Consider the following 25461-nt stretch of genomic DNA (forward strand, 5'->3'; position numbering starts at 1 on the left):
TTCATTTCCCGGTTCCCTACTGCGCATGCGCGAGTCGCGCTGCGCAATAAGGATGGTCCCCGCTGTCTCTGGGATCCGTGTGTTTCCCAGCAGGCAGCGGGGGACCTTCGGAAAGGGGCGTAGATTCTGCGGAAAGGGGCGTAGCTTCTGCAGAATCTACGCCGGAAGTGGGTGCAGATACCTGTACTGTACAGGTACCTGCACCCCCCTCCCCCCTGAAAGGTGCCAATTGTGGAGCCGGAGGGGGGGGGATTCCAATGAGCGGAAGGTCCACTTTAGGGTGGACCTCCGCTTTAAAACAGGTGGAAGAACATGTAACATGTTCCTGAAAGTGAATTAATTTACATATGTACAAATACACGTGTTTATATGTGTAAATGCATATTCTTAGATGCAGATTTTTGGATTCTATGTTATGAATCTGACAGCAGCTAATGTTTACACACGTGAATGGCTCCATTGAAAACAATGCAGCGGTTTTCAGATCTGTATTTCAAGTGTTTGCAAATGGTCAATTTTTTTTTTTTTTTTTTTTTTAACCATAACAAACATGCCTATGCTTACCTGCTCTGTGCAATGGTTTTGCACAGAGCAGCCCAGATTCTCCCGTAGGAGCTCAAGGCCCCTCCTCTTCATGAGGTGCCCCCATGTAAAGTGGAACCAAGTAGGATCGCTCCCGAGTCCCGCTGCTGCGTCTATTGACACAGATAGTGGGACTTGACCCCTCCCCCTGTGTCACAACTTAATTGAAGGCAGTGGGCACCGATGGCTCCCACTGCTATCAACCTGTCCAATTAGGAGAGTGACACAGGCTGGAGCCGCTGCGCTCATGCACTTCACTGGATCAGATCGGGCTCAGGTTAGGAAAGGAGGGGGAGAGAAGTTACAGCACGGAAGGATTTTCACCATAATGCATTAAGGTAAAAAAAAACCTTACGGCTTTACAACCTCGGTGCCAACTAGCGATGAGCTCCATCGTGTTCGCACACTGCACATGCAAAGTCCGCCAGGAAGTCGGCGCAGCGCTGCGCTAATCACAGGCAGTGAGACATTGCCCCGATGTGCAGAGATCAGGAAATGTCTCAATGCCTGTGATTAGCGCTGTGCCGACTTCCTGGCGGGCTCTGCACGTGCAGTGTGCCAACACGCCGGAGCTCATCCCTAGTACCAACAGTATACATATATGCGACCTCTTAGTGGGTGGGCCTTAATGCTGAGCGTCTGCATATATGTGGCCCTGTGTAAATGACTTCCCATGCTGAGAGCGTGCGCCCAGCTTGGGGGGAATCGGTAAGCTCCAAATGCATATCTGCGATTGGGAGCTTTCTGACCATGTGACCACGAATCACAGTGGTCACATGACCTGAAATGTTTGGCACCAAGGGGGTTAAAGAATGAGACACACACGTCAGGCATTGCCTCTGCCAAACACATTGCTCCTGGCAGGAAAGGCTTCCAGGAGAGATGGCAGCAGAGTCCTGCGTGCATGAAGCCTTCATGTTCTGGCCAGTAGAATGCATGTACGCACATAAACGCGTGCAATGCTGCTTTCAGTGCGTTTTTTACGTCACATTTTGCTGCCATGCCCTGTGGTGGTCTGAGGGACTCTCTCAGACCCCGTGTGCATGAGGCCATACAGTGTGAATGAGCCCTGAGGTGAAGCAATGAACCCCCTTATGACCAGGCCGAGGAGAGGTTTTGGACTTCCAGGCACAATATTGGGTAGTTGTCGTGCCTGTCCCTGGAGCACAACTCTCTATGTACACCCCCAGCACAGGAGGGCCGGGCCTGTCTGCTCTCTCAGCTCTGTGTATGCCATGCCTCTCCCCCCTTCTCACCCACCCCATCTATTGCCAGTTCTCACCTCTTCCCAGAGGCCGCCATGCTTTCCTCTTCAACAACGTGCTCTGCGATTCCGGCTCTCCCACAATGCACCGCGCCGCCCGGCCCGGCTCGCTCCTTGTTTCTAGGACTCGGAATACTGCGCGGGCGGGCGGATTTCGAACACCCTGCTACGAGTTCAAATGCAAACTTGGTGCCGCAATCACAATTACTTCGTACTCTTCATGTCTTAAGAATAGTAAAACATATACACTGACTATGAATAAAGTAAAGAAATGAATATTCCCCTATAGAGAAAATCTGAAGCGGTCGGGCGTAGAAAGGTTGTGCAGTGTTTATGTTGTGGCTGCTGGGTGGAAGGATTGTGCCGGGTGTCATCTGCTTCTGGTGAGGAGAGATGTGTGCTGTACACCTTACACAACTTACTGTACACACTACATGATGAGGAGAGCTGTACACCCTACACCATTTACTGTACATCCTACACTACTTACTGTACACACTACATGATGAGGAGAGCTGTGCACTGTACACCCTACACAACTTACTGTACACACTACACAACTTACTGCACATCCTACACTACTTACTGTCCACACTGCATGATACGGAGAGCTGTGTACTGTACATCCTACACAACTTTCTGTGCATGCTACATGATGAGGAGAGCTCTGTACACCCTACAATACTTGCTGTACACACTGCATGATAAGGAGAGCTTTGCACATCCTACACAACTTACTGTACACACTGCATGATGAGAGCTCTACACACCTTACTGTGCACACTTCACGAGGAGGAGCGCGGCACAAAACTTACTGTACACACTGCATGATGAGAGCTCTGCACATCCTACACAACTTACTGCACACTGCGTGATGAGAATGAGAGCTCTACACACCTTACTGTACACACTTCATGAGGAGCGCAGCACACAACTTACTGTACACACTGCATGATGATAGCTCTGCACATCCTACACAACTTACTGTACACACTGCATGATGAGAGCTCTACACACCTTACTGTACACACTGCATGAGGAGGAGCGCGGTACACAGCTTACTGTACACACTGCATGATGAGAGCTCTACACACCTTACTGTACACACTGCATGAGGAGGAGCGCGGTACACAACTTACTGTACACACTGCATGAGGAGGAGCGCGGTACACAACTTACTGTACACACTGCATGATGAGAGCTCTACACATCCTACACATCTTACTGTACACACTGCATGAAGAGGAGAGCTCTGCACATCCTACACAACTTACTGTACACACTGCATGATGAGAGCTCTATACAGCTTACTGTACACACTGCATGAGGAGGAGAGCTCTGCACATCTTACACAGCTTACTGTACACACTGCATGAAGAGGAGAGCTCAACACAGCTTACTGTACACACTGCATGAGGAGGAGAGCGGTACACAGCTTACTGTACACACTGCATGAGGAGGAGTGTGGTACACAGCTTACTGTACACACTGCATGAAGAGGAGAGCTCTACACAGCTTACTGTACACACTGCATGAGGAAGAGAGTGGTACACAGCTTACTGTACACACTGCATGAGGAGGAGAGTGGTACACAGCTTACTGTACACACTGCACGAGGAGTGTGGTACACGGCTTACTGTACACACTGCATGAGGAGGAGAGCTCTACACAGCTTACTATACACACTGCATGAGGAGGAGAGCACTACACATCATACACAGCTTAGGCCGCGTACACACGCGCGGACTGTTGGCCCAACTTTGTCCGTCCAACAGTTTGAGCAAACAGTCCGCTCAAACTTAGCATGGACGGACATGGCCACACGCGACGGACGAACAGTTTGCTGAAACCGTGCGCGATGACGTGAACGGCACGTACGACGGGACGAAAAATACGACGTCCTATACACTGCAATGCAACCTTCCGACGTGGAAATCCTTTCTGAGCATGCGCGAGACTTAGTTGGCCGAACAAGCCTACACACGAGCGAACAGTCCGCTGAAACCTTGTTTCAGCGGACAGTTTTTCGGAATTTCCGTAAGACCTTGTTCGGCCAACTGTCCGCTGAAACTGTCCGCTGAAGCCCCACACACGAGCGGACTGTCCGCCCAAACACTGTTCAGCGGACAAGGTTGGGCGAACAGTCCGCGCGTGTGTACGCGGCCTTACTTTACACACTGCATGAGGAGGAGAGCGCTACACATCACACACAGCTTACTGTACACACTGCATGAGGAAGAGAGTGGTACACAGCTTACTGTACACACTGCATGAGGAGGAGTGTGGTACACAGCTTACTGTACACACTGCATGAAGAGGAGAGCTCTACACAGCTTACTGTACACACTGCATGAGGAAGAGAGTGGTACACAGCTTACTGTACACACTGCATGAGGAGGAGAGTGGTACACAGCGCACGAGGAGTGTGGTACACAGCTTACTGTACACACTGCATGAGGAGGAGAGCTCTACACAGCTTACTATACACACTGCATGAGGAGGAGAGCGCTACACATCATACACAGCTTACTTTACACACTGCATGAGGAGGAGAGCGCTACACATCACACACAGCTTACTGTACACACTGCATGAGGAAGAGAGTGGTACACAGCTTACTGTACACACTGCATGAGGAGGAGAGCTGTACACAGCTTACTGTACACACAGAATGAGAGGATGAACCGCGTCAGCATTTTCCTGTACCCTGTTATTCCCTTTGCTGTGGATTTTTTTATTTTGTTTTGATGTGACCCACGTTGTTTCAATTAAAGGTGGGATTTCAAGTCTTTTTCCAGTGTGTGGCTGTCCAGAGTTTTGTCCTGCTTGTTTACACACTGAATGAGGTGGAGAGCTCTACACAGCTTACTGTACACATTGCATGAGGAGGAGAGCGGTACACATCCTACACAACTTACTGTACACACTGCATGATGATAATGAGGAGGAGTAAGGGGCTATAGAAAGAGATCACATTAGTTCATGGCTGCTGTGTGCTGAGAGGACTTGTTACTTTCTGCCTGTGATTGGTGGGTGTTGATTTTCTTTGTACATAATGGTTCTGCTTCCTCTGATTGTTTGCAGGCTGCCCTGTAGAGCTGTGATCATGGTGTGGCCCGCAGACCTCCTCCTGCGCAGAGGCTGCCAAGTGTCCTAATATAGTTGCTGGGTGGTGATCCATGGACTGCAGATCATGTTCTGTACACACCGGAGTTCTTGTCTGTGTCCAGCCATTCAGGAGCGCCTTCATGAACTTGCTGTGGTGGCCCAGTGCTGAGAGGGTGAGTGCCCATGACAGATTATACTTTATTTTACCTCTAATGGTGATAAAATAAAGTGTAACCAAATGTAAAAATTTAAAACTTTAGGAAAGGAAGGGTTATAACCCGGGTCAGTTTTATTTTTGCCATCCGTGTCCCACGGGAGAGGATTCCCTTGACTTTCTATCCCATAGTCAAAACAGAAAGTGTGAGGAAATCCCTCCAAAGTGAGGGGATCCCAGGGTGTCACCTGAACTAGTGTCCCCATTGGAAGATTTCTCCTCTATTACTGTTCTGGTGTCAACCCAAGATTTTGGATTTTCTTTTACTTTCCGGCTCAGTTAACATTGGCGCAATGCTGGAACCCTGCGAATCCACTGCAGGTTCCCGCATTGCATTTGACTCGCAGGCAGTTCACACTGCCTTATGCGAACCACTGAGAGTGTCAGTACAAAGTTAATGCCACCCCCAAATCGGTTCACAGATCCCAGTGCGAATGAACGGTCAATTCCATCAGGAATCGGATGGCATGGGTGTGGACACCCATGCGATCCGATTCTGGTGCCGACCAAAAAAAGGGTCCTGCATGACCTTGGTCCGGATGCGATACAAATTTGCGTTGCACAGACATTGTGTGCGATTTGCACAACCATGCGGTGCGAATCACATGCAACGTCTCACAGCGCAGCAGTGTGAACCCAGCTTCAATGATAATGGTAAACAGAACAAACATAGTCTGGTTAAAAAAAGACACAAGTCCATCTAGTTCAACCAATAAAAGGGAGAAAAATCCAATCCTATACCACAGTTGATTCAGAGGAAGACAAAAAAAACCCCAGCAGAGCATGATCCAATTTGCTCCAGCAGAGGTAAAAATTCCTTCCTGATCCCCCGAGAAGCAATCGGATTTTCCCCGGATTAACTTTACCTCTAAATGTTAGTACCCAGTTATATTATGTACATTTAGGAAAGAATCCAGTCCTTCTTTAACGCAATCTACTGAGCTGGACAGAACCACCTCTGGAGGGAGTCTATTCCACATTTTCACAGCCCCTACTGTGAAGAAATCGTTCCATGTTTGGAGATTAAGCCTAGGTTCACACTGACAGCGGGAATGAAATCTGAACTCACACAATTTCATTCTCACATGTCAGTCCCGACTTCGGGGGCGATTTCAGAGACATCTGTGCGGATTTCTGCACAGATGTCTATTGAAATCGCACCCCGAAGTAGCCAAAAGTAGTACAGTACTTTTGGGAATCGATGAGGCGTCGCACCGTTTCGTACCATGCCATTGCTGGTAATAGCCGGCGGTTTGGCATGTAATTTGACATGTCAAATTGCATGCCAAATCGCTGCAATGTGAACCAAGGCTAAATCTCTTTTCCTCTAGACTGAAAGAGTGTCCTCTTGTTCTCTGTGATGGCCTTGAAGTGAATAAGTCAACACCAGTTCCTCTAATCTTTCCTCATAGCTGAGCTGCTCCATGCCTCATATCAGTTTGGTTGCCCTTCTCTGCACTTTCTCCGGTTCCCTGACATCCTTTTTGTGGACTGGTGTCCAAAACAGAACTGCATATTCCAGATGAGTGAATCTCCCTAACAACTGAAAGGGGTTCTAATCCACTCTATCCAAAACTAAAAAATTATAAAAAAGTTTTGTCTTTAGTTCTACTTTAACTTTCAATCTGTTTTATTTAGTTTTATGAAAGGACTACAGAAAACAAAGGTCTAACAATCCTAAATTTCCCTGTAAGCGAGATGCTATGCATGTATATCTATTGTGTTGAATTAGTTATACGTTGTATAATGTAAAACCTAGCTTTGCTGCATGCAGCTTTAGGCTCCATTTCCACTAGTGCAACTTGTCATGAGACTTTGGACACATAAAGTCGCATGACAAGTCACAGTCCATTGATTTCAAAGGCACCCATTCCAATCTATGTGCAATTTAAATTTGCAGCCACTTTGAAAAGGTGCCTGCACTACTTTGATCCAGAGAGCGTAAAGTCGGATCAAAGTCACACTTTAAATCATACAACTTTGGAGGAGCACTGATGGAAACTGAGCCTAAAGAGCCGTACACATGGGCTGAATATCGGGCAGCATCGGGCCGTTCAGTAGAAACTGGCCAACATCTGACCTGTGTGTACAACAGCCAGCCTGACCGAAGGGGCATGACTGAAAAAAGGTCTGCCGAATCGGCGACCGGTCAGTGACCAGTGTGTTCTGGTGGGGGTGTGTCCCCCTGTCAGAACACAAAAGCTCAGCGGGGGAGATCACTTTACTAACATCAAATTGTTAGTACAGTGGCTCCACCTGAGCTCTTCAATTTTTTTTTTTTTCATTGGGCCCACTGGGTTGGGTTGAATGAAAAAAAAAACCACTAGTGTGTACCAGGCTTTAATGATCGCTCCACTCAGAGCTGATGTTTTCATTATAAGTGGAGCCGGTTTTAGATAATTCTACACTAGGCTCTCCCTACCAGTAAATTCCTAATCTGTTCCTGTCCACTTGAGAATTTTGAGAATTTCTGCCAAACTTTGTGTGTTAGGCCGCGTACACACGGGCGGACTGTCTGCCCAACTTAGTCCGCCGAAACACATTTCAGCGGACAGTCCGCTCGTGTGTGGGCTTCAGCGGACTTTTTCAGCGGACTGTCTGACGAACAAAGTCTTACGGAATTTCCGTAAGATTGTCCGTCCAAACTTGGTTTGAGCGGACAGTCCGCCCGTGTGTGTGCCAGTCCGCTGTACTTTCGAAATGAGCGGACTTTTCCCGCCTGGAGAAAAGTCCGCTCATTTCGAGCGCGTCTCCAGGTAGGCGGGGCCCGCGAAGGAGACGTCGCTGGCCCCGCCGCCTGGAATGGACTTAAAGGGGAACTCCAACGCCGAAAAAAAATCGGCGTGGGGGTGCCCCCCAAGTCCACAACAGACCCTTGTCCGAGCACGCTACCCGGCCGGCCAGGAAAGGGGGGCGAGCGAGCGCCCCTCCTGAGCCGTACCAGGCCGCGTGCCCTCAACATGGGGCGTGCCTTGGGGAAGGGGGGGCCGCGCGGCCCCCCCACCCCAAAGCACCTTGTCCCCATGTTGATGAGGACAAGGGCCTCTTCCCGACAACCCTGGCCGTTGGTTGTCGGGGTCTGCGGGCGGGGGGCTTATCGGAATCCGGGAGCCCCCTTTAATAAGGGGGCCCCCGGATACCGGCCCCCCACCCTATGTGAATGAGTATGGGGTACAATGTACCCCTACCCATTCACCTGTGAAAAAAAGTACAAAAAAAAACTCAACACAGGGTTAAAATATTTTATTGCACAGCTCCGGGGGTCTTCCGTCTTCGGGGGTCTTCTCGCCGGACTCCTCCGCTATCTTCTTGTAGCTCTTTTGCTAGCGGAGGAGTCCGGCTTTCTTCCTCCCCGCCGCCGGCCTCTTCTCCCGACTTCGGGGGTCTTGTCCCCCTCTTCGGTTCTTCTGCCGGGCCACCGCGCCTTCTTCTAGCTCTTTTACAGGCGGTGGCCCGGTCTTCTGTCGCCGCTGTCGCCGCCGCCTTCCGTTCTTCTTCTTCTTCTTCTTCTTCTTCTTCTTCCCCAGGAGATGTTGCCTCGACGATCTCTCCGGCCGGAATGCCAGAGCCGCGCTGCGCGGCCACTTATATAGTGACAATGGGGCGGTGTCACATGGTATATGTCACATGGGTTGGAGTCACATGGTGACCCCGCCCCCTTACGATGTCATAGTCCCCATGTGACTTCCAACCCATGTGACCAACCCATGTGACATATACCATGTGACACCGCCCCATTGTCACTATATAAGTGGCCGCGCAGCGCGGCTCTGGCATTCCGGCCGGAGAGATCGTCGAGGCAACATCTCCTGGGAAAGAAGAAGAAGAAGAAGAAGAAGAACGGAAGGCGGCGGCGACAGCGGCGACAGAAGACCGGGCCACCACCTGTAAAAGAGCTAGAAGAAGGCGCGGTGGCCCGGCAGAAGAACCGAAGAGGGGGACAAGACCCCCGAAGTCGGGAGAAGAGGCCGGCGGCGGGGAGGAAGAAAGCCGGACTCCTCCGCTAAAAAAAAGAGCTACAAGAAGATAGCGGAGGAGTCCAGGGAGGAGACCCCCGAAGACGGAAGACCCCCGGAGCTGTGCAATAAAAATATTTTAACCCTGTGTTGTGTTTTTTTTTTGTACTTTTTTTCACAGGTGAATGGGTAGCGGCCCCCCCCTTCCCCAAGGCACGCCCCATGTTGAGGGCACGCGGCCTGGTACGGCTCAGGAGGGGGGGGGGGCGCTCGCTCGCCCCCCTTTCCTGGCCGGCCGGGTAGCGTGCTCGGACAAGGGTCTGTTGTGGACTTGGGGGGCACCCCCACGCCGATTTTTTTCGGCGTTGGAGTTCCCCTTTAAGTCCATTCTAGGCGGCGGGGCCAGCGACGTCTCCTTCGCGGGCCCCGCCTACCTGGAGACGCGCTCGAAATGAGCGGACTTTCCTCCGCGTGTGTGGGCGAGTCCGTTCATTTCAAAAGTTGAGCGGATTGTATGGCCGACTTAGTCCGCTGTATTAGTCCGCTCAAAAAGTGCCGTGTGTGGGCAAGTCCGTTCATTCAAAAGTTTGGACGGACTGTCTGTCGGATTGTCTGACGAACTTAGTTGGGCAGACAATCCGCCCGTGTGTACGCGGCCTTACAGTCTCTATAATGTAAATTTAAAGGGGAACTAAAGTTACACTGTAAAAAAAAAAAAAGCAGACACAAAAGCTTCTATTGCAGAAGAGACGTGCAATTTCTCTTCTACAATAAAATGCCCCTACATGGCTCAGCCCTGTGACTGGCCCTGCATATGCGCAAGAGTGACGTCATCTCACACTGGCTGATGAAGAGGCCCAAAGACTGGCATTCAGAAGAAGATGCCAGCACCAGCAATGGACCGGTAAACAGGTGAGGATTAATACCTTTAGTTCAGCTTTAATAAAAAAGGAAAGTGGGAGCTCCTTTAAATGGGTACAAGACACAGGGACTCCAGCACAAAGATCTCACTTGGGCTCCATTCGGAAAGCTGCATAGGTGCGGATAGTTTGTTGTGTTCAGAGGTGGCTAAATGGTGCCATGGCCTCATACAAGCTGGCCGATTAGCTGCAGCCAGAACTATGCAGAAATTCTGAACCTAGAAGCACACTGGCTCTGGCCAGGATCAGTAAGGGGCTCTATTCACATGTAGCCACTCAGATTATTGGTTACATGTGAACAGCAATGGCTCTGCCCATTGATTTGTATAGAGTCTAAATCTGACAGCTGCTGCCGTTCACACACACACATTGCGCAGGTAATGTTTAGAAACAACTGGTGAAAATCCAGTGATTCTTCTTGGTGGCACCCCAGTGCAGCCATTTGAATCTGGCTTAATACCTGAGAGATGTTAGAAATTGTCGCTGGACCCACGGGAGTCTATGCTTCTTCCTGTCCCGCCGCGCTGTCTACTGGGACACACACGGGTCCCAGAGACAGCGCAGACCATTCCCATTACGCTGCGCGACTCGCGCATGCACAGTAGGGAACCAGGAAGTGAAGCTGCAATGCTTCACTTCCTGATTCCCTCACCGAGAATGGCGACGGCAGCAGCCAATAGCCGAGCGATCGATCGGCCTTGGCTGCCGACATCGCTGGACCCTGGGACATGTGAGTGTCCATTTATTAAAAGTCAGCAGCTGTAGTATTTATAGCTGCTGGCTTTTAATAATTATTTTCACCTTTCTTGTCATGTTGTGCCCATATTTAGTGTATAACATAGTGCCAAGCACCCCCCCCAACCTCCCTGGCAGGGTTGTGAGGTTCTTCTTCCCCAGTGGCTTCTGTTTCATTTTGCATTTGCCACGAGAGATTACATTATTTCTAATGGCACCCCAATCGCACAGTGATTTTTCCGCAACTGTGGAGTGGTAAATCACACTACAATCGTGGCAACGCACAACACTGGCACTATTCCTCCCACTGACACCAATGATGGGGTGTTACTCTTGGCAGGACATTTTCTACTCCCACTGAGCACAGTCCGGCCCCTCTAAAGTCTAAGACAGGGATATGCAATTAGCAGACCTCCAGCTGTTGCAAAACTACAAGTCCCATCATGCCTCTGGGTGTCATGCTTGTGGCTGTCAGTCTTGCTATGCCTCATGGGACTTGTAGTTCTGCAACAGCTGGAGGTCCGTTAATTGCATATCCCTGGTCTAAGTGATAGTAAACTGGCCCTTTGTTTAGAGAGTTTGGAGACCCCTGTTCTAGGTCAGTGACTCAGGTTTTTTTTTAAGCAAGTAGGTTAAAAAAAAAAAAAGTCAGGCAGTTGGCATTTTCAGGAGAGGTCAGCAGTGGCAGGCTCCATGCTTCTCTAATGGCAGGTTTATATTAATCTAATCCTATCAGATTCTTTATAAATGACACTGAAAGGTCCCTGCAGCAAAATTCATAATTAACTGTCCAGCTGCCTATATCCCTTACCTTTCCTCTACCACAGAAGTTTAGCATCGTCAGAATTTGGAGAATGGAGTCCACAATGTGCGGCAGGAGATGCAGGCATCAGAGAGTTCAGTATAATGCCTCTTCTCTGGCACCAAATATTCCACTCCATACTTTAAAGCTAGGTTCAGGTTGCGGTTGATGCAGTGTGAAAGAGAATTAAATAACCATTTTTAGAGTTTCTTTTAAAAAAACATAAAAAATTCTATATTAAAATTTATGAAAGCCTAGTTCAGTGATGGTGAACCTTGTAGTTTTGGAACTACATTTTGCATGATGTTCATGCACTCTGCAGTGTGTTTAAGCATCATGGGAAATGTAGTTCCAAAACATCTGGGGTGCCAAGGTTCACCATCACTGACCTAGGTAAAGAGGCTTGAGTGCAGATACAACGAAAGTGAACCCCTTTGGGGACCATTAATAGTTATACATTTAAAGTCCAACAGGAAAATATTGTACAGAAGTCACAACAGTAGACCTTGGCGAGAATACTTGAAAGCCCTGTCGGTGTATTAGAGAGAGAGATGTAAAGGGGAAAGAAATGCTCTACCTTGAAAGAAACACCCTTAGCCCTCGTTCACATTAGAGCAACTCTATTGTCAGCAGTGGACATAGGCTTCATGCACAGATGTCTATGCAAATCGCACCCGAAATTGCCAAAAGTAGTGTAGGAACTACTTTTTCAAATCAATGCGGCACCACAAAGTCAACATCACACCATTTTGAATGGTGCCATTGCTGAGAATAGAGTGGGACTTATCATGCAATTTGCCCTGTCGCCGACATGCGGCTTTGAAACTGTGCAATTGCGTTTTACATGGATATTAGGCGTACTGTCATTGAGCTCTTTATAATGTGCGTTTTACACAGCAGCCTTTAAAAGTATGCAAAATCTCTAGGTACCCCAGTCTAAAAGTTATGCTAGATTAGAAAAACAGTCCCGATCGCACAGTGTAGGTATCAGGAGTAAAAGTAATGTACTGAGTGAAAGGGTCAGGAGTAAAAGTAACATACAGAGTATAGAGATTAAAGCCTACACATGTGCTGAATGTCTGGTGATGGTTCAATAAAATGTGGTCAACGTTCGGCCTGTGTTTATGGCCAGTTTGATGCCGGTTGCTTGGCCAGCTTCTGTCGGAAGAGCAAGCTGGAAAACCATCGACCGCTTTTTTAGAAGAACCATTGAGCAATACAAAAATGTCCCAGCTTGCTCTCCAGCTAGTCAGTAAATGCCTAATTACTGTAAGCTGTTTAGGCCTCATGCATACTGGATGTTATAAAAACGCCAGCAGCGTTATCTGTAATAAGCTGTAGCTGTAGAATGAGTTTGCAGCGTTTTTTTTAGCAAAACCGTAATCCCACAAAAGCGCTAATAAACGGCAAATAGCCATGTTTTTTAGCGTTTTTCAGGATTTTAAATATTTTATCAGAGTTTACAGCTCAAAAACCCCTCTTAATACCCACTTATGATAGACTTACTTGTGAAAGGGATCCCTTCAGTGTCGTGTTGTCACCGCTTAAAAACAATCTCCTGCACTTGGGGGCTTAGTCTATAGGTGGGTGGTGCAGCCAACTCTTTGGCTAAAATGTGGAATGGCAATGGTCCTGCTGCCCTCCTCGAAACAATAGGTATCCTTAGGACTGAAACATATAAAGAAGAAAGGAGGACGCACCGACCTTGTACATTACCAAAGATAAAATGTATTAAAAAATTGTAACAGCAGTAGTCATACTCACAAACAAACGTGATAAAAAAGGCTTGTCGGTACACCAGCAAGTGGAACCGTGCCTCTAGACACCTGCAACCTGTACCAGATGGCATCGCAAACGACTTACGCATTACAAGGGAGGACCCTCTTCCTCAGAGCCAAAGCGTTGAATGACTGGCCTCCTCCAGTTACCTCAGTTACCTCTATATAGCCCAGTGGCAACAGCACATCCCTTAAGCTCCCACCAATATCTTACTGAGAATGTGTAGCCCCTAGAGCAGTGATGGCTAATCTTGGTGCCCCAGATGTTTCGAAACTACATTTCCCATGATGCTCATGCACTCTGCAGTGTAGTTAAACATCAGGGGAAATGTAGTTCATCAAATCATCTGGGGTGCCAAGTTTCGCCATCACTGCCCTAGAGCATCCGCAACCACCCACACGGGGGGGGGGCAAACCTAAATTGTTCACAGAAAAAACTAGTGATAATAGTAATCAATATAGAGCAGTCACGCTTTGTGGAGGGATTCTTCCGGACACAATACCCCATGGATATACACAGAAACCTCAAATGATTCTTAACTTCTTCAGATCTGTGTCTATGAGACTCGGCTGATCGGAGTAAGGGATCGGTCCCGACCCCTTTACCATGTGATCAGCTGTCAGCCAATGACAGCTGATCATGTGATGTAAACAGAGCCGGTAATCAGCAATTTTTTTCTCCTCGTGCTATCAGCGTGAGGAGAAAAAAGAAACCGGCGGCTCTCAGAGGGACATCAGTCCCGATCAAAGAGAGCTCCCGCCAGCTCATCTGTGCCCACCTGCGCCACCCATCAGTGCCCACAGTGCCATTCATCAGTGTCACCAATCAGTACCTCGTCAACAGTGCTGCACATCAGTGCCATCTATCAGTGCTACCTATCAGTAACACCTATCAGGGTCCATCAGTGGCCATCAGTACCACCTTATCTGTGCCTATCAGTGCTCACCAGTGCCGCCTCATCAGCGCATATCAATGAAGGAGAAAAATTACCAGTTTGCAAACTTTTATAACAAACTATGAAACATGATTTTTATTTTTTCAAAATTTAAATCTTTTTTAGTTTGTTTGGGTACAGTGTTGTATGACCGTACAATTGTCAAGTGCGTCAGCGCTGAAAGCTGAAAATTGGTCTGGGCAGGAGGGGGGTTTAAGTGACCAGTAAGCAAGTGGTTAATACTAGAGGTCGACCGATATGGGTTTTGTCTCTGGCCGATGCCGATATTTAGAAATCGTAGCAGCCGATATATAATGCCGATTTTTTTTTTTTTTTTTGGGCCGATATGTTAGGCCGATTTTTAATTATTGTTCCTATTTTTTTTTTCCCCTTCATCTCATAAAATCTAACAGACACCTTTCACACTGGGACGTTTTTTCAGGCGCTTTTGGGCTAAAAATTGCACCTGTAAAGTGCCTGCAAAACGGCTCCCCTGCAGTCTGTGTGAATGCCCGAGGGTTTTCACACTGAGGCGATGCGCTGGCAGGATGTTAAAAAAAATTCCTGCAAGAAGCACGTTTGGAGTGGTGTATACCGCTCCTCCACCACTCCCGCCCATTGAAATGAATGGGCACCACTGCCGAAGCGCATGCAATGCGATTGGCAGCGGCGCTTCACAGGAGCATTTAACCCCTTCCTCCGCCGCTAGCTGGGTTATATGTGCCCCTGCTAGCAGCCGAATAGCCCCGCTAAAATGACGGTAAAGCGCCGATAAAACTAGCGTTTTACTGTCAACACCTGCCCGCTCCAGTGTGAAAGCAGCCTTAAGTAATAAGTGATACAGAAAATTTCTTACATTTAAACATTTATTAAACAAAACAAACCTCCAATCAGTTCACTTGTATGTATAATTTAGATTAAAAAAAAAACCCTATATATTCAATATTAAATACACAAAAACAGGTAATCAAAACTTTTGGACGAAACTTTACTGTTTTTTTTTTTTTTTTAAATCATTAGTGTCTTTTTTCCCCAAAAAAATGCGTTTAAAAGACCTCTGCGCAAATGCCATGTGACATAAAATATTGCAACAACCGCTATTTTATTCTCTAGGGTCTCGGCTAAAAATATATATATGTATGTATGTATGTATATATATATATATATATATATATATTTAAAAGTTTGATTCCAGCTTCCATCAACACCTGAAAAGAATGGCACCTCATCCCAATTAGACATATTTAAATAATTGGAAAAACCAAGTGAGAAAAGGGGGATTTTTGCGGTGCAGCATATTTCAGTTGGATACTCAGATAGAGAAATACGTAGAGATAAAATCAAATTATTTTATTATCAATCAATAAAACATAGCAGATTGCTACATATGCAAAAATGTTACATATAATAACTGGTCCAAACAACAGATGGGTTGGGGTGCTTGTAATTGACTATCCCGACATGTTTCGCAATAGCTTCCTCAGGGGATATACAAGCTAACAATGAAATAACATCAAAACACAGAAGTTAATGACAATCAATACAAAGCATGTGAAATAAATATACACGCTATCAATACATATCACAATAATACATCCCACACGCCTAGAATTTCAAAGGAGTGCTTACCCTTCCTCCACAACCATTGTCCCACGCAAAAGCACCTGTTTCGGTGTATAGGAGAATGTGCAAGACCACGTATCCAACAGCTGGACAAGCAGCAAAGGAGGGCATAGACGGAAGCCAGTCTGGACGGTAATAAAAAACCATAAGATATACAAAAAAAGTACAGAATGTAAAATCTACTAATATAGCTAGTTAGGGGGGTTAGCACAATAAATATGAGATATGCGGGAGGGGCAAGGAGCCTCCATAATTAAAGAACAAAATAGAAGGTTTGAGCCATTTTGGTTACCAAAGAAATGTTGAGTACCAAACACAAGCCAACTTGTAACAAAGAAATTAGATAGTATCGAAATTGAATAAATTATTTCTATTAGTACTTACTAATACAAGGCGTTGAAATCTGCTAGTTTATACACGTACGCCAATGTGCTGTTACAGAGTAGAACTCCTACACACAGAGTTCAGAGTTCAGTTCATTCATAAGTGTAAACATTGTATATCTCTTTTCTTGGCAGACTGCCAGAGAGGATACAAGTCGCTTCACTGAAGACTCAGGCAACTTGCATTGACTTCTATTACAGTAGTCATTTGCAAGTCGCGCTGAAGATATAATAGGCCTGTTTTATCAGCACAATTGGCTGATGCCGATTAATTAAAAAACGCCAAATATTGGCCGACCTCTAGTTCATACTCTCTAATACTCTTAATACTCTCTAGGGGACTTACATACTCCCTGATGAACAAACGATGGAGTCATCACTAGTACATACAGACCCAATTAGATAGAATGCATTTACCAGTTAATATACCAGTGAGGCTCTCACCAATACATCCAAACCCAATTTGGTATAAGGCATATATATATTAGGGCTGTTGCTAAAAAAAAATTCATGTTCGATTAATCTATTTTTTTTTTTTTTAAATCGATGAATCGACTAATTCCAATTAATTATAATGCACATACAGATCCAACTACTTTTAGCTGATCTCCTTGCATTGCAACTCTGCATTAGTCAGTGGTAAATGTGGTATACACTATATACAATCACCTGACACTAGTTAGTTTCCACAATCCATGACGTAACTTCACAGTTCACACAAATACGTTTTAAATTCAAACTGTAGCACTGACGTAAGTCATTTTTTTTCCACAGTAGTTTGACAGTCCCTCCACCTCCAGTCTAACTAATCACTCTCACCTTATGGCATGGACCCATTATATGACACTTACCTGCAAATGAAGCCCGCGCTGTACACTGAGCAGGTCGCTTCCATCTTTGCCCCTCTTCCTTCCTGGGCCACGGACTCCATCAGTAATGGCACATGCTGGGGGAAGAAACAGCATGGTGGTCCATTTCTTCACAGCACATGCGCCGATGACTACATCGGCACACTAGAAGTGAAATATCTCCTAAGCAGCGCACGTTTGGGAGATATTTCCACTACCTATAGGTAATCCTAGAATAAGGCTTACCTATAGGTAAAAGTCACCAAAAAGGGTTTACAACTACTTTAAATCATAGTGGAAACTGAAACTTCCCAAATGACCCTGATCAAAAGTTTACATACCCCAGTTCTTAATACTGTGTATTGCCCTCTTTAACATCAATGACAGCTTGAAGTCTTTTCTGGTATTTGTGGATGAGGCTCTTTATCTTCTCAGATGGTAAAACTGCCCATTCCTCTTGGCAAAAAATCTCCAGTTCCTAGAAATTCCTGGGCTGTCTTGTATGAACTGCATGTTTGAGATCTCCCCAGAGGGGCTCAATGATATTGAGGTCAGGAGACTGAGATGGACATCCCAAAACCTTCACTTTATTCTGCTGTAGCCAATGACAGGTCGACTTGGCCTTGCGTTTTGGATCATTGTCGTTTTGGAATGTCCAAGTAAGTCCCATGCGCAGCTTTCTGGCTGATGAATGCAAATGTTCCGCCAGTATTTTTTCATAACATACTGCATTCATCTTGCCATCAATTTTGACAAAATTTTCTCTGCCTATGTAGCTCACACATCCCCAGAACATCAGTGATCCACTTCCGTGTTTCACAGTAGGAATGGTGTACCATCATAGTACATCATTGGCCTTGTTGACTTCTCTCTAAATGTAGCATTTATAGTTGTGGCCAAAAAGCTAAATTTTGGTCTCATCACTCCAAATGACTTTGTGCCAGAAGGTTTGAGGCTTGTCTCTGTGCTGTTTGGCGTATTCTAAGTGGGATACTTTGTGGCATTTGCGTAGTAATGGCTTTCTTCCAGCGACACGACCATACAGCCCATCTTTCTTCAACAGCCACACCACATGTTTCCAAAGAGTCGTATATTTTACCTGAAGTTTATGTGTGGGGTTTTTTGCATCCTGAACAATTTTCCTGGCAGTTGTAACTGAAATTTTAGTTGGTCTTCTTGACCGTGGTTTGGTTTTAACAGAACCCCTCATTTTCCACTTATTGATTAGAGTTTGAACACTGCTGATTGTCATTCTTAATTCATTGGGTTCTTTAGGTATATTTTTTTAATATTTCTTTCCTGTTTTTAAACAGTTCAACTACCCTTTCCTGCAGATCATTTGACAATTCTTTTGCTTTCCCCATGACTCAGAATCCAGAAACCTCAGTGCAGCACTGGATAAAAGATGCAAGGGTCTGTCAGGAGTGCAGAAACTCATTGACCTTTTATACACACACACTAATTACAAGCAGACAGATCACAGGTGAGGATGGTTACCTTTTTAATAGCTATTCAAACCCCTTTGTGTCAACTTGTGTGCATGTTATCAGGCCAAAATCACCAGGGTATGTAAACTTTTCATCAGGGTCATTTGGATAGTTTCTGTTGCCATTATAATTCAGAAAGAGTAAACACATTCGATTAATAATAAGATTTTAGTCAACACTAACCATGAGTGAAAGAAAAGTTTTTGTGTTATCTTTCATATTCTCTGAAAAATGGCCAAGAAATCATAAATTCTTCCAGGGTATATAAACTTATGAGCACAACTGTACATACATTGCCACTAGCCCATTAAAATCAAAAATATGGGGTTGGTAGGCCCCATTCCTACCAAGTGAACCCAGTATCCAGCTTTAATCCAACATAGTGCTATGTGGATTAATATGAAATGATAATGCTAATTGATAGCATTGTTGTTAAATGTTAATCTAGAAAATGTTGATCTACTATACCCTACTTAGTGCCCCTGCAGGCTCATGGGGCCATCCTACCTACACCTTGCAACTAAATAATGTGCACAAGTGCATATATGCCAAAGGAGGGCATAAATAACATGAAGTGCCGCAGAACTGCTTGATCATGTGGCTTTTGCCGTCAACTCTGGCTATCTCCTTTTTTCAATGACACATATGTGTGCAATTACATAAAATAAAAAGTATAACTGCGCTCTCCCATAAAATAATCCCTGGCGAAACTCCAACCAATTTCAGCCACTATCTAATGTGACTGCTGTTGTGAAAATAAGCAAATGAAAAACAAAATCAATCGTGACATATATACAAAATCATATATAGTGCTAAACAGTTTCACTGAAAATATCAAATAAATATTAGATATCGGATAAATAAATAAACAAACTCATTGAAATATCAGATAAATAAATACATAATTAAATAAATATAAGCATTAATAAACTCATGTAGTTAATAAACTCATATAGTGCTTAAAAAGAGAAACGTGCAACCATCAAATAAACAAACGTGCCCAATAAAGTGCTCTCAAAAGAAAGAGAAATGAATAAGTGCAACAGTCCGTTGGATTGAAGATATTCCTCCAGCCAGATTCTGTATAAAGTATAGACTTCCTTCACCACCACTGTGCTGATTAACAATCTGAATGCGCGCTTACCAAATCAAAAAGAAATCTGAGCATATATCATTAAGATTCCCAAGGGACCATCGGAATCAGAACAGCATCAACCCCTTCCAAACGACCTCCAATAGCAGGATCGCTCATAGAATATAGATGAAAGAAACTCCCATAGCGTAAATCCACTTAAAATGCGTTTTATTAAATCATAAAAAACATACTCACAAATAAACCAATTAAAACAGCGTTAAATGCCGGCCGGCAAAACGAGCGCCCAATAGTCACGTGATGGCATCAACACGTCAAGACCACCCTACGTCTGTTTCGTCATATGTGACGTTGTCTGGGGTGTGTGCAATTACCACAATTCCTGCACTTGTAGCTACCTTTTTGATCAAATACTGTGGTCCAGAGTTTGTTCAGGCCTTTGTTCCTAATTTTCTTTATTCTGCTCGGAGAAATTAAGCTCCTTAGATCTTTAGGTCTCCTAAAGACCAAATTCGGATGTGGAGTTATGCTGGTCTTAAAAATTGGATCTGAAATTAGTATTTTCCATTTTTTTTCTAAAGATTTTCTGTATTATGGGGACTTTGTTTGTTGAACCTAGTTCAGAATCTTATTTTTGATTGTTCATCACTGGCATTATGCTTTGCCATTTTCCCTACTTCCATAGCTGCAGATATTTCTGAAATGCTTCAATATGTGTATCATCATATCCTTTTTCTAGGGCTGCAACCAACGATTATTTTCATAATCGATTAGTTGGCCGATTATTGTTTCCATTAATCGGTTAATAACCTTTAAAAAAAAAAGGTGTGGTGTATAATTTCGTTAATATGTAACATTAAAAAAAAAAGGCAATTTATTCTTAAATATCTCTATGCAGTGGTAAATATAAATAACCAACTATATGGTTAGAGCAGCCTTTTTCAACCTTTTCAACACAGAGGAACCCTTGAAATAGTTCCCCGGTCTCGGGGAACCCCTGCTAAAAATTCGAAATCTACAACTCATGATACAATAGTGTGATGGTCAGTGGGAATAATTACCTCCTTACAGATAGCTAAAAAGATCAATGGTGTCAGTGGGAACTTATCTGAGAGGCAGAAATTGCCCAATGCTGAAGGAACCCCTAGCAACCTCTGGAAGAACCCTGGTTGAGAATCACTGGGTTAGAGAGCAAAATCTCTAATCCAGACAACAGACAGAAGAGATATACTGTATATACTATTAGAGGAGATCTTCCCTCAAAAAAAAAAAATGGCATTTTAAGAACGTTTGTCCGATTGTCTAATCGTTAGTGGGGGTCAAATCGATGTTCATTTTCAACCACAGTGACAGGGAAAATTTTGAAATAGAAAACTGCTTCGTGAAAGGAATTTTCAGACAGTGTATGTGGTTTTTGTTCAAAAATTACATTAATTTTAAAAACAGAATGTTAAAAACAAGTGAAGTGAACAATATTCTTTCATTCAGCGAATGTACAAAGATTTTTTGTCTGAAAATTGATACGTGTGGCCAGCATAAGGCTCGGTATGCAGTTTGCTTTTGATCTGTTTCCACAGTGCTTTTTGCTGTGCATTGTGATTTTGCTGTGATTTGAGTTTTTGCTTTTTTTTTTTTGGCCAATTTGTTGTTGGGCAGATTAAAAAACACAAATTGCTGCAAAACCCATTACATGCTTTTCTGCAGCTTCTCCATTGAAGTACATTAAACCAAAAAAGCATTGTTTTGCGTAAAAAAAAAAAAAAGAAAGTCCCTGACCGTTTCCAAATACACAGCGGGTGAAAAAAGCATAGATGTGAACGTGTCCCATAGGAAACCATGTAAATGAACTGTAGTGCGTTTCTGCAAAAAGCACCAAAAAACACATAGATGTGAACCAGATCTAAGAAGTTTAGTAACATGATGGGGTTAAAAAAAATAAAAGTAGCCCTTTATAGTACAACAAAAAGCAGATGATCAATACTGTAAGGGGTTCATTTTTTTTACTGTAGAACTGTGAAAGTGGTATTTACAGTAGCAATTATTTGCTATTTTTGTACTGTAAAGGGCTCATTAAAAAAAAATTAAAAAAAAATCGCAATAAGCGTATATTGCAATTTTTTGGCATTTTTATTATTATTATTTTTTTTTACTAGTAATGACGCTGATCTGCAAATTTTAACGGTATTGCGACAGACAGATTGGAGACTTTTGACACTTTTTTGGGACCATTGGCATTTATACAGCAATCAGTGCTATAAAAATGCACTGATTACTGTGTAAATGTCACTGGCAGGGAAGGGGTTAATGCTAGGGGCGATCAAGGGGTTAATTGTATGTTCCCTTACTGTGTTCTAACTGTATGGGGATGGGATTGACTAGGAGAGGATCCATATAGTTTTTCCTACTTAGTAGGAGCAAACGATATGGCTCCTCTCCTCTGACAGCACAGGGACACACAAATCCCCATGCTGGCACTTGTGCCCGCTGGCCACACGCATCGGGTCCCCCACCATGCAGCTGGCGTGCTCAATGGCTCTCCTGGGTGAAATCCTGTACAGGTAGCACGTACCCGTACAGGATTTCGCCCAGGAGAGCCATTGTGGCGCAGTATATCTGCGTGACACAGTTGGCAAGTAGTTAAACTTGTTCTTCAAGATCAGTCCCTGTTCTTCTTAGTCCTGCTTAAAGGTGCAAGTCTGCCTAAGTCTACAGAATTGACCAAATGGAACATTCCTGATCCACCTATGGTGATGGCGGCTGCGGGCTTGGAGATAGGAGTTCCCTGCACTCAGTTTGAAGTGCATCCTAGAGTAGATTACTCCATCGTCAGCCCACAGCTCTAGATCCAAGAAAACCAGGGACTTCCCATCTATCACATGATCACACAATACCCAAATGGGTTCTTTGAACAGTGTGCCAAAAATCCTTCCAGTTCCTCATCGGTGCCATTCCATATTATGAAAATGTCATTAATGTAACATGTGTAGAGAACAAGGTTGCAATACCCCATGAAGAGATTGGCTTAGCTGGGGGCGAACCTTGCCCCCATGGCGGTACTCCTAACTTGCCTACAGAAGCTGCCCATAAATGAAAAATAAACTTGATGCACTCGTACAAGAGCTGTGCTTGTGCTGGATTGAACAGATGGGCCTCTGCCATATAATACTCCACTGCTCTAAGGTCAAATTCATGCTGGATAGATGTATATAGGGATACTACAAGTGATAGCCACCTATAGCCTTTCTCCCACGTATATGTAGTTAGAATTTCTAGAGCATGGCCAGAGTCCTTAATGTATGAGAGCAGGCTGATTACCAGGTACTGAAGAAAATGATCAATATAGCTTCCTAGATTGCTGGTCAGGCTATCGATTCCTGCAATAATCGGTCTACCAGGAGGCTTCTCCATATCCTTGTGCACCTTTAGAATGTGGTAGAAGTGAGGGACCACCGGATGCTTTGAATGCAGGAATTAATATTGATTTTTAGTCAGGACCTGGTTTAGTAATGCTTTATCTAGCAGCCTTTTGATCTCACCATTATAGGTGTCAGTGGGGTCCCACAAAAGTGTCTCATGTGTTGGTATCCCCGATCAGTCTATAGGCTTCCTCCAGATATTGGTCTCTATCCTGTATTACAAGGTACCCACCTTTGTCAGATTTTCTAATGATAACTTCAGCGTTCTTTTTCAGACTGTGCAGAGGGCCTGCTATGTCCACTTCATCCCCCTTATCCTGTTTGTATCTTTATCTTTTGGCACCACAAACCCTTTTCCATAACCACATCATGGAAAGTGGGTATAAAGTTGCCTTTATTCCAATGTGGGTAAAAACTTGATTTTGGTCTAAATTGGGTGTTAATGACACCTGACTCTACAACAGGAACAAGAGATCTCCTCTACAGATTCTTGGCCCCCCACTACATACAGCTCTTCCAGAATATCTAGCATTTCCTTATACAGTGACTCCGGAAGAGGAGAAGGGGACATTGCCCCCTGATTTTCATTATCTACTCCATTTATCACTTTCAACATGTAATGTTGCTTAACCGTGAGATTCCACACAAACCTATTCAGGTCGATAAAGAGTTCAAAGAGGTTGGGAGTGCTCTCTGGGCCTTAGTTAAGACCTTTCCTGAGCAGCCCAAGTTCTGTTTCTATGAACTCACATTTAGAGAGGTTGTAGATTTTTATGGTGGAATGTCCATCTGCTACTTCTGGTCTCTTCTTAAAGTGGTGTTGCCACCAAAAAAAAAAAAAATGTTTAAAATTCTAAAAAAAAAATAATTGGGGAAAAAAAACATTTTTTACTCACCTCTAAATACCTGTTGCTAGGGGGTCCCTCATAGTCTGCCTTCTTCCTTGCCTGGGCTGGTGACATCACTTCCCCTCGCGCCGCACAGTCATCTGGGACCTGTCACGTGTCCCAGGTGACTGTGCGGCGTATCACGGCGCCCTGCTCCGCTCGAGCATGCGCAGTGGGTGCCCACAGTACGAATGACAGCGCCGCGAGCGGAGTGGGGAACGAGGGGGGGCTTCGTTCCCCCACATCGCTGGACTCTGGGACAGGTAAGGTGTCCCATTTTTAAAAGTCAGCAGCTGCAGTATTTGTAGCTGCTGACTTTTTAATTTTTTTTAATTTTTTTAGGGGCACACCACTTTAAGTTTCTTCCCTCCCCTTCTCCCTCTTCTCATTGGTTTCTTTGTCGCCTGGTGTTTGAAGGGCATAGGGGTCTGAATGCTATATTTTTCTGCGTTGCGGGTTTTGTCTTCCCCGCAGCTTCTTCCACAAAAAAAATAATTCTCATCTCTTGATTTTACTGCCTTAATGATAGTGGCATTTTTCCAGATTCTGAAGGATTATTTGGTCCTGGCTTTGGAAAGGACTCAAGTTGTTTCTCAGGTATGTCCGGACCATGGTGCCGCACTGCCGTTGGAGGATCACTTGGCTCCTCATATACTGGAGCTCCTCTCTGTGGTAACGTAGAGTTACCCATGGCATGACCCTGGCCCAGGGTGTCTCTAGCCCCTTGGTCCAGTAAATTGCGCTGGCCTCCATCACTGAGCTCTATAGGTGGGTCCCTTAGGGCCAGAGGGAGCTCTATAGGTGGGTCATTTAGGGCCAGAGGGGGCGGGAAATCATCCTGAACTCTATATTTATAAGGCTCTCCATTCGGCTGATCATAGTAGTTCTTATTTTGATTCCAGTACTTATTTTTGTTTCTATTTTATTGTCGCCGCAACCAGTGCTTCCATTTTCACCTGGGCACAGCACTCTGATGTCACGATCACAGCACAGCACTCTGATGTCACGATCACAGCACAGCACTCTGATGTCACGATCACAGCACAGCACTCTGGATCAACAACACATTCAATGTGCTCTCAATCCAGATCACAGTGCCCATGAGCCGGTGACATCACAAGCTGCAGAATTTATGAATATCTCCTAAATCAGGGGTGCTCAACCTTTTGAATAGCATAGGCCACTTAAAGTGGTGTTGCCACCAAAAATTAAAATAAATAAATAAATAATTGGGAAAAAATTTTTTTTACTCACCTCTAAATACCTGTTGCTAGGGGGTCCCTCGTAGTCTGCCTTCTTCCTTGCCCGGGCTGGTGACATCACTTCCCCTCGTGCCACACATTCACCTGGGACCTGTCACATGTCCCAGATGACTGTGCGGCGTATCACAGCGCCGCTCGCCCATGCGCAGTGGGTGCCTGGCTGTGAAG

At 45.0% G+C, this 25461-nt stretch overlaps 2 protein-coding genes across 4 annotated transcripts in view; one reads left to right on the forward strand and one right to left on the reverse strand.

Moving 5' to 3' along the window:
• NOC2L (NOC2 like nucleolar associated transcriptional repressor) overlaps positions 1-1971 on the reverse strand; it is a 224624-nt gene extending 222653 nt beyond the window's left edge. The window contains exon 1 of the mRNA XM_077458080.1: positions 1865-1971. Within this exon, the coding sequence (XP_077314206.1) occupies positions 1865-1884 (20 nt within the window). The 5' untranslated portion in view covers positions 1885-1971. The remainder of the gene's footprint in view (positions 1-1864) is intronic.
• A 220-nt stretch (positions 1972-2191) lies between these two features.
• The window catches only part of KLHL17 (kelch like family member 17), a 135997-nt gene continuing 112727 nt past the window's right edge, over positions 2192-25461 (forward strand). For all 3 annotated transcript variants that reach the window (XM_077458082.1, XM_077458083.1, XM_077458084.1), the window contains exons 1-2: positions 2192-2229; positions 4931-5127. In XM_077458082.1, the coding sequence (XP_077314208.1) occupies positions 5026-5127 (102 nt within the window). In that variant the 5' untranslated portion in view covers positions 2192-2229; positions 4931-5025. The remainder of the gene's footprint in view (positions 2230-4930; positions 5128-25461) is intronic.

The sequence above is a fragment of the Lithobates pipiens genome, unplaced genomic scaffold (genome assembly GCF_037356315.1).
Source record: "Lithobates pipiens isolate NorthernLeopardFrog02 unplaced genomic scaffold, aLitPip1_a1.2 Scaffold_27, whole genome shotgun sequence".
NCBI lineage: Eukaryota > Metazoa > Chordata > Amphibia > Anura > Ranidae > Lithobates > Lithobates pipiens.